The sequence below is a fragment of the Xenopus laevis genome, chromosome 2L (assembly GCF_017654675.1).
Source record: "Xenopus laevis strain J_2021 chromosome 2L, Xenopus_laevis_v10.1, whole genome shotgun sequence".
Classification (NCBI taxonomy): Eukaryota; Metazoa; Chordata; class Amphibia; order Anura; family Pipidae; genus Xenopus; species Xenopus laevis.
The window spans coordinates 83,283,967-83,294,354 of NC_054373.1; the positions used below are offsets into that span (position 1 = coordinate 83,283,967).

At 36.5% G+C, this 10,388-nt stretch overlaps 1 protein-coding gene across 9 annotated transcripts in view; it reads left to right on the forward strand.

The window, feature by feature from the left end:
- Positions 1–7,720, forward strand: part of LOC108708200 (lysine-specific demethylase 6A) — a 77,899-nt gene extending 70,179 nt beyond the window's left edge. For 4 of the 9 annotated variants that reach the window (XM_041582110.1, XM_041582107.1, XM_041582111.1 and 1 more), the window contains 4 exons: positions 439–580; positions 3,064–3,190; positions 4,174–4,344; positions 4,894–5,036. In XM_041582110.1, coding sequence (XP_041438044.1) covers positions 439–580; positions 3,064–3,190; positions 4,174–4,344; positions 4,894–4,968 — 515 coding nt within the window. In that variant the 3' untranslated portion in view covers positions 4,969–5,036. Of the gene's footprint in view, positions 1–438; positions 581–3,063; positions 3,191–4,173; positions 4,345–4,824; positions 5,037–6,438 lie in introns of those variants that run through there. The other 5 variants (XM_041582108.1, XM_041582113.1, XM_041582112.1 and 2 more) reach the window with 2 other exon arrangements.
- Positions 7,721–10,388: the final 2,668 nt, after the last annotated feature.

Genomic DNA, 10,388 nt, shown 5'->3' on the forward strand with positions numbered 1-10,388 from the left:
GCAATTGAACATCAGTGCAATGGTGGCTGTAATTTATGTGTCAGGCAATTGTCACTGACTGTAGCTGTGCCACGCAATAGTTGCCCTTGGAAGGGATTGCCATTCAGTTGACTTGAGAGTGATCTGGAGTTCCCTGTTGTCCATTCATGGAACTGCAAACATTTGGGACAACAGCCCCTAGAATACTTAAGCCAGTGGCCTTAAATATGGGACATACAACTTTTCAGGTGGTCAGTTCTCACTGCCTGTAAGAACAGCTCTATGGAAGATACAGAGTAGAGAGGTGTCTTTTGCCCATTCACAACTAACAATCAAAATATACTGTAGTGAATAGCCAGATAAAAAAACATCACTAGGTAAACTGTTAATTCAAGACATATTTATAAGTATGCAAATTACATTTCTAATTTACTTCTACCCCTACCCACATAACTCTAGCCTTCCAGTATAAACTGGCCGTGGAACGGTATGAATGGAATAAATTGCAGTGTGTCAAGTCTATTGTACCAATGGTTCATCTCTCTTGGAATATGGCAAAGAATATCAAAGTTTCTGATCCAAAGCTTTTTGAAATGATTAAGTAAGTGAAATACATTATTTCCACGTTTTGTGATTTTTGTGTTTGTTATGCTGAATATAATCACCATGCAGTTTCTCTCTGCTAGTCATACTGCCTTCCTTGTTTTGGTCAACTCACAACATAATTAGAGGCATTTGCAGCTCCTTTGTACAGGTGTTTGTTGGCTTTCTTGCAGGAATGCACAAATGAGCCTGTCTCTATATCCTCGAGATATGACAGTATAGTAAAAAGCAAGTGATATTGTTTAGGCGCTATTAAACTATTCAAGGCAAACTATCAAGGACTTTGTAGACATGTTCAACAATCGGGCTTCTGGAACAACTATTGTCAAGTCCACAACTATTGTCAAGTTCTTCCCATTTTATTTAAAAAAAAAAAAAAATGGAATGCCCATACTTTACTAATAAGCGATCATCATTTTGATGATATTTATTCTGCCCCAAAGGGTGAGGGGTAGCGTATTCCAGGCTGTCATTGCCATCGTAAGTTGCGTGGTTATAGGGGTAATACTACGAGGGTTGAACTGATTAGGGTCTAGATGAATGTTTATCCCAACCCATTGTAACCTTGCATCAGTTGCTGAATTTGGGTCGAGATCTATATCCAGTGGGAAGATAACCGTTTTGGACCAGTTGATCCGAAGGCCTGCATACACAGTAAATGTGGAAACATATTCAAAACTCCAGATAGTGAGGGGCCTGGATCAGCCAGGTATAGAAGGACATTGTCCGCATACAGGGAAATTCTTTCCTCAACGGAGCTGCATTTAAGACCATTTATTTGGGGTGATATCCTGACCTGAGTAGCCAGTGGCTCAATTGCCAGCGCAAAAAGAAGGGGCGACAAGCGGCACCCCTGTCTGGTCCTCCTACCCAGCGAAAATTCTGTTGTAGTAGGACCTGAGCAGTGGGGTTCCTATATAGTAGTTTGAGTCACTTAATGTATCTATCCCCAAACCCGTTTGTTCAAGGATCCCCCATAGATACGGCCACTCTACTGAGTCGAAAGCTTTTTCTGAGTCTAAAGAGACTATTATCCTGGACCCAGTATTGTCATTTGGGACTTGCATATTGTAATACAGCCTTCTCAAGTTAATATCTGTTGAGCGGTTGGGCATAAAACCTGTCTGATCCAGATTTATTAAATGTGTAATAACCAGTTTGAGTCTAGTTGCCAGTACTTTGGCCAGATTTTTTGCATCTACGTTGAGCAATGATATCGGGCGATAAGACCAGCACAGTTCTGCATCTTTCCCTTCCTTATGGATCAAGACAATCAAAGCATGGTTAAATGAGGAGGGGAGAGAGTCCAGAGTAAATGCCTGAGTTAGAGTATCTCAGAGTGTGCCTGCTATTTTTTTCCCCCAAGGCCCTATACAATTCAACTGGTAGCCCGTCAGGTCCAGGGGATTTAGAGACGAGATCTACTTTTAGTGACGTTATCCCATTATGATCTACATCCATAAAAACATTAGCATTCTGTTCCATGGGAAATATTACTTGAATATTATGAGAGAATTTATTTTACTTTATTTAACAAGCAACTATTTCTTATGTAACTGTAACATAAAAAATATCTGAACGAAAAGCATGAAACATGGGGTGAATTAGACAAGCTGTTTGTTTAAAGTGTCTTGAGATCTACTGATCACCAGCTAAAGGTTTACTGGTAGATTCCGATGTACCTTATAGGCACCTCTGTATTAAACAAAAGATCTTTCAAAATGTAGGCTTGTAACATTTGCGGTCTCCACTTTTTTTTTTTTTTTTTTTTTTAAAAGCCATTCAGATATACATCAAATAACAAGGCACACAAAATGCATAATGGGTACTTCTCAAACGCTTATTCATATACAGTGCATACAAAAGTGAAATTGACAATGATCCCTTGTTGTATATCAATGTTCTAAAGTTATCTTTTTGAAAGGTTTACATTTTCTTTTGGTTTGGTTACATAAAGCTTGTTGCTTGCCTTGGCAATTTGAAAGGCAATGTCAAACAAGGCATCTTGTAACCATGAGAAGTTATGCTCCTTGTGGGTGACATAACACCCAGGTATACCCTCCTGTAGACTAACGCTAGAAGTGTAGTTTCCATAACCATTGACTTGTGGGAATGCTTTCTTCTGCACTTTTACCTGACTTTATTGTTATAGAATCAACATTCCTTAACATTTAAGGTATTTTCAAGGGTTTTGTCATTCATAATAAGTGTGCTTTGCCTCTGGCAACAAAATACTGTGCTTTTCATTATTTTAATTGTTTTTAGTGATTCATAGTTAATGAACCATATGATAGTTGACTGATATGAAGTACTGCATATGAATTTGAATATGGATTATGCATTTATGTGTATAATTAATAAGAGGCATTTTGGGAATCTGTATACTGCGAAATATACTATTTCATTATTACTAAGAAAATGAAATAACCTTTTTCATTGCCAATTGTTTCTCTTTAATTATATTAAATATATTCCATATAGATATTGCTTATTGCGGACTTTGAAGCATTGCCAAGCACTGAGAGAAGTTCTAATTGCTGCTGGAATAGAAATTGTGTGGCATGGCAGAACAAAAGAAGAACCTGCTCATTACTGTAGCATCTGTGAGGTTAGTAAACTTTTTGTTTTCAGTAAAGAATCCATTAACCAATTTCTAGTGTCTGTATGCATTTAGGCCACGCTACTTATTATCTGTGGCATTTTTTTTGTACTTGTGCTTTCTGTAAAGCTGAAAAAAAAACATTTGAGGTTATAAAACCAACAGAATCCCCCTATTTGCCCCATCTCTGACAACTGTTTTCCTTTAACATTTTACACATTTGTAGACTGGCAGCAGTATGCTGTCGGAATGGAAGATGAACAGTTGAAGACCAGAATAGGAAGATAAGCAATGAAAAACAAGAATAACAATACAACTGAAGCCTCAGTCAGTCTGTTTTGGTTTGCAGAGTTATTGGAAACCAGATAGCAGATTATATATGAAGACCTATATTGTATCATCAAGTCATACTGCTATAGTTTCCAGGTTATTTTACTTAGCGATCTGGCACCTAGTGCCATGTTGATGTGGTCTAGTCAATGCTGCTCCATCACCTTGTTCCTCCACCACTAACCCTTTCAGCATTGGGGGGGGGGGCACATCACTAGTGCAGAGAGTGGAATTGCACTCTCTTCACTAGAAGAAGATGAAGTTCCAATTTAAGAATCAGAATTTAAGCTCTTTAAGTTACCAGGAGCAGCTTTTTGCCACCTCTCATTACTTGCAGGGGATATAGCCTGTTGTAAGTTTCTCTATTTGCCTCATGATACCAGCACCCTTGATTATACTGCAACAAGTCTTCTTCCCTTAGACACCCCTGACTGACCTTCAATCTGGTCTTCTAGGGGAACAAATGAGCAAATAACATAATTTTCACCTTAGAAATCATTCAAGTCACTGATTTGGCCAGCCTGACAGTTTAGGATACACTGCCCTTGAAAAGAAAATGTGAACACCAATTGAAACGCTGCTTAGAAAAGGTTCATCTGTCACATCTGTGTATTAAAGGTTATATATGTCTTCATTTAATTCTCAATTACTTCTTTTGGCAGGTGGAAGTCTTCAATCTACTTTTTGTGACAAAAGAGAGCAATTCTCAGAAGACCTATGTAGTTCATTGCCATGACTGCTCAAGAAAAACATGCCCAAACCTAGAAAATTTTGTGGTGCTAGAACAGTTCAGAATGGAGGAGCTGATGCAGATCTATGACCTTTTTACATTAGTAAGTTTTTAACATTCATAACATTGCTGCAAAATAAATCATCTGTTATTTAGCACCACCATTTTTTTATGCAGAGATTGTCCAATCATTCACATGAGTTCCTACCCCAGTGTATCTTACAATCTGAGGTCCCTAACAAATTTACACACGCTAGGGTCAAGTTAATCAGTAACCAGCTAATCTGCCTCTAAATTGCGGGAGGAAACAAGGAAGTGGTATTTAAAAAGAGTTGATATCTTGAAAAATGGTCACAATTCATAAAAAAGCTGTGTGAATTGAATTCAATTCATCAAATAGCTGTTAATATATATTTTTTTTAATTTTACAATGTTCCATTGGTCTAACAAACAATAAAACAATACCAACACAACATGAATGCTATAGAAAGAAGAATCCATTCAATTTGAATATGAATATCTTAAATATGCAGAATATAGAAAGTATTAAAGAGATAACACAAGATTGTCTAAATATTCACAGATTACAGGACACCTGATTTAAACTACTGATATGGGATTCGTTTATAACCAAATCAATCGTATTTTTTAGAATTCAAAAGGACAAGCCTCTACTTTCATATACAGTCATATGAAAAAGTTTGGGAACCCCTCTCAGCCTGCATAATAATTTACTCCACTTTCAACAACTTTCACTGGTATGTCTTTCATTTCCCAGGAACATCTGGGGTATTTTCTGAACAAAGATGTTTATAGTAAGGCAGTATTCAGTTGTATGAAATTAAATCAAATGTGAAAAACTTTCTGTGCAAAAATTTGGGTACCCTTGTAATTTTGCTAATTGTAATGCATGTAACTGCTCCATACTGATTACTGCCAACACCAAATTGGTTGCATTAGCTCGTTAAGCTTTGAACTTCATAGACAGATGTGTCCAATCATCAGAAAAGGTACAGTACAGTATTTAAGGTGGCCAATTGCAAGTTGTGCTTCTGTTTCTGAAGAGTGACAGCATGGGATCCTCAAAGCAACTCTCTCAAAAGATCTAAAAACAGATTGCTCAGTATCATGGTTCAGGGGAAGGCTACAAAAAGCTCTCTCTCATTTTCAACTGTAAGGAATGTAATCAGGAAATTGAAGGCCACAGTCACAGTTGCTGTAAAACCCAGGTCTGGCAGGCCAAGAAAAATACAGGAGCGGCATATGCGGAGGATTGTGAGTGAGTGTACTTTGTTCTACAATTCAGCACAATATGCACAAAGAACATCTGTATGTCAGGGTGATGAGAAAGAAGCCTTTTTTGCACTCAAACCACAAACAGTCACTTATATGCAAAATCTCATTTAGACAAGCCACAATCATTTTGGAACAAAGTGGTTTGGACTGATGAGACAAAAATTGTTATTTGGTCATAACAAAAATTGCTTTGCATGTCGGAAGAAGAACACCACATTCCAGGAAAAACACCTGCTACCTACTGACTATTGGTGGAGGTTCCATCATGCCGTGGGGCTGTGTGGCTAGTTCAGGGACTGTGGCCCTTGTTAAATTTGACAGTTGGATGAATTCAACCCAATATCAATAAATTCTTCAGGATAATGTTGAAGCATCAGTCACAAAGTTGAAGTTACGCAGGGGTTGGATATTCCAACAAGACAATGACCCTAAACACACTTCAAAATCTACAAAGCATTTATGCAGAGGGAGAAGTACAATATTCTGGAATGGCCGTCACAGTCCCCCGAATTGAATATCATCGAAAATTTATGGGATTAAGTGAAGCAGGCTGTCCATGCTCGGCAGCCATCAAATTTAACTGAACTGAAGAGATTTCCCAAACTTTTTCATATGACTGTAAAATGTTATTATTCCTTGACAGTAGATGTCCTATTTATAATGTAAAGTTTTTTTCAGAAAACCTTTTTAAAATAAGGCCAATTTTCATTCTGATGCTGAAGAATCAATTTGTGAGCTGTGAAACCATGTTCGAAGTTGAATTAAATATTTTGTTTTTGCGTAAAAAACGATAATTTCTCCAACTATGGTGAATGCGGGGGGTATAGGCAACTAAGTCTGCAAACCTTATATGTAATGTGTGTTTTTTTTTTTTTTTTGGTTTTTTTTTTTTAACTTCTAGGCTCCTCCAATGCCTTCACCATCATCTTGACATTATTCCGTGGACAGTAAATGAAAATATTTCTGATATTCAGGAAGTGACTCAGTTCTGCGCCACTGTTTTGTTTTGCTTTCTTTGGGAGAGATTTTTCTGTTTTTTTCTGTTTTTTTTTTGTTACATAGCTATTCCACAAGGCTCCTGGCTGAATGCTGCGTCTATGCAACCTTCCAAGTGCAGAGTGTCAACCAGCTGGACAGGAGAAATACCTCCTAACCAGGACTTTCCTATTTATACTGCTGTTCCAGCTTCTCCTTTAAAAAATCCAAGTTTTGTATATATCTGACAAAACTGGCAACATTATATAGACTACTGACTTGAAAATCACTTTCCTTATCCCTGCATTGTTGGGCTAAACATATTTTCCATCTTAAACCCCTTTTCCAGATTTATTTGCATTAAGTACTAATTTAGTTGGCCACCTGACATGTAGTTAGAAGTTTTATGTCTTTTGGGCAATTTTTTAATGTGAAGAGTAGGAATTCTTTATTTTTTTTCCCTTTTTTCATTTTTTTCTTCTGTTTTTATGTTTTCTGTCTTGTTTTGGAAACCATGACGGTTACAATTTATGTTTCCTAGAAAAACAAAATATTAAAAGAAAAAAAAAACTGTAAAAAGAATTAACAGCCAAGTCACAAAGATAAATGAGTTGCACATAGACTAAGGAATAAACTTCAGATTTGTGATTTTTGTTTCTAATCTTGATGTAAATTTACACTATTTATAAATACATATTTATTGCTTGAAAATATTTGTGAATGGAATGCTGTTATTTTTTTCCAGATTACCTGCCATTGAAATTGAAGGAGTTCTGTCATTTGAAACAATACTCCTGTTACATTTTCTATGTGTAAATAAAACTGCTTAGCATTGTACAGAAACTTTTATTAAAATTGTTTAATGTTTAAAGCGTTTTCCTGTTTGAGTTTTACCCAAATCTATGTACAGTAATTACTCTTTAATTCATGTGCAAACCTAAATTGCATCTATATTTATATATACACTTTGTGTGTGTGTATATATGTATATAAGAATCAACTATTGTGTTGGGTGGGGAAATACAATTTCTATAAGGTCTATATCACTAGTAGATATGAGGTGTCTACTGTAAGTATTGCTTACAAAACCTTTTTCTTTTTTTAAATATATAGTACGTGATCATGATCTGCGGTGTCCTTCGGATTTGTTTTATCCTTTATTATGTTCAATGGTAATTATGCAATAAAACAAAAATAATTTGTTATGCTTTGCTGGAAAGATATGACTGTCCATTAAATCTGCACTATTTTATGTTTTTATTTAAAGGGAATCTTAGAATTGTTCCTCCAGAAATTGCAATTTAAATTAATAATTTAAACAGTGGGAAGACCACTACAGAGTATTCCAAAGACAAAATATTGCAGAAAAATTATTTTATGCACATTGCACTTTTTTTTTTCTCATGTATACAATGTTCATAAACTCTCAAAGGCAGTAACCATTATACAGGTATGGGATCCCTTATCCGGAAACCCGTTATCCAGAAAGCTCTGAATTATGGAATGTCTCCCATAGACTCCATTTTATCCAAATAATCCAAAGTTTTATAAAATATTTACTTTTTCTCTGTAATAATAAAACAGTAGCTTGTACTTGATCCCAACTAAGATATATTGAATCCTTATTCAAAGCAAAACCAGCCTTTTAGGTTTATTTAATGTTTAAAGGATTTTCTAGTAGACTTCAGCTATAAAGATCCAAATTACAGAAAGATCCATTATCCGGAAGACCCCAGGTCCCGAGCATTCTGGATAACAGGTTCCATACCTGTACTGTAAATACAAATATATTTTCTTTAAAGCCTGAGCCAGGTTGTTACGCCCAACACTAAACCGTTTACGTAATAGTGGTCATATTTTAAGCTGGCCATAGACGCAAAGATCTGATCGTACGAATCATTGTACGATCGGACTTTCCCATCTCCCAACCTGCCACTAACCATTCAGATCAAAGTCTTACCATTCAGATCAAATAAAGTAGTAAAAGAACATATCAGCCGATGTTCTGCCCCTGACAGCAATCGTACGATACTTATGTCCGACAAAGCTGGTGACAGTCTCCCTCTGAAAATCATACGATCGGCAATACACGCAGAGATATTACCTGCAGCCAACAGAAATTTTCTAACCTGTCCGATCGACCAAATGACCGATCTCCGCCGAACGAAAAATGTTGGGTCTCTCCACACATGGTCCGAAAATCGTACGAATCCACGATTCATACGATCGAATGGTTGCGTCTATGGCCAGCTTAAAGTAGATGGTCCCCAAATTGTTTTCAGTTTGTAAAAGATGTACAAGCACAAAGTCACTATGCAATTTTTTTCTGCTCCACAATGAATAGTACTGTCCCTTGTGTTGATCACTTTAGCAGGAGTCAGCTACTGTGTTGTGATGGGCATTGGGGATGTCAATACAGACATACTTCCTCTGATGTGGCTGGAGATATGACTGAGCGTCTACCAGCCAGCAGCTATAGTCATTTTTTTTTTTTTTTCAAGAATAAAAAATATGCTCCTTATGTTTGTGTTAATATTGGCTTGTTTCTTAAAGGAACAGTAACCACAAAATTTCTGTTGCGCTGGTACAACTGATCTGTTTGCTTCAGAAACACTACTATAGTTCATATAAACAAGCTGCTGTGTAGCAATTGCGGAAATTGAAAAAAGGCTATATGGCACAGGTTAAATAGTGGATAACCGATAACACCATTATGTTCTACAGAGCTTATCTGCTATCTGCTGTGCAACTTGAGCCTTTTCTCCTTTGAATGGCTGCTCCCATTGCTACAGCAGCTTATTTATATAAACAAAAGTGTTTCTGAAGCAAACCCAGCAGTTTTACAAGTGCAGGCCAACACTGCATTATGTTTGTATTATGTTAAAACACTTAATTTTTGATGTTACTGTTCCATTAAGGAGCCATGTCAGTCAGGATACCCTTAATTGTAATGACTAGTACATATTGTTCCCAATAATAATCACAATAAAATGATTTTCTTGAGCTAAACACAGCAAACAAAGTTGATAGCTACTTCATGATTATTTCTTGCAATATGTGTGCATAGATAATCCCCCTACATAATGGACTCCTGCTTACAAAACACAACAAAGAGAGCTGGTTGTACACTGGTAACAGCACAAGCTCTATTTATTAGATTCATATTGCAAAACATGAGCTTATATTGTCCCTTTTAAAGAATTGTTGCAAATAACCACTTAGTGGAGTTCAGTTTTAGTAACTACTCCCATTTCCTACTCGGGGTTACTATATCTGTGCATGATTGTAATAATAAATGGAGGAGTTAGCCAAGCAGCAGTTAACAATGTGGTATAATGATGAAAATCTGGAGCAGGAAGTACCTGTATCTGGTTACACTCTCTAATAAAAGTTACAATAGTCAAGCCATCATAATGTACTGCTGATACACAAGATGCAGTTGATTAAATGTCTTTTTTCACATCTTTTGCAAAATGTATACAAAATGCCAGTTTTTGGGGTGGTGAACTCTGCTATAATGATATAAAACAGACTTCTAAGGAGCACTTTCCATTTGTGGGTGATCTAAAATCTAGGGGGGCCAGTAGTGGAGGCACATAAGGAGAGTATGATTTAATATGTATCAAAAAAAACTCTGTACCCTTATGCATATCCATGGATCAATATAGAGAAAGCATTGTCATACCGTGAATTTTGAATGTAGAAGGTGTTGGATAATTGTACTGCTTGAGAGGTGTCCTATATTTTTTAACGTGATACAACTTGCTTGAAGCACAATTTATTATAGCCATTTGCCACTATCTGGTCTGTCCTTTTGTAAAGTAGAGTCCATTTCTACATCTCCTGAAATCTACATGGTAACATTATAGACCAGGT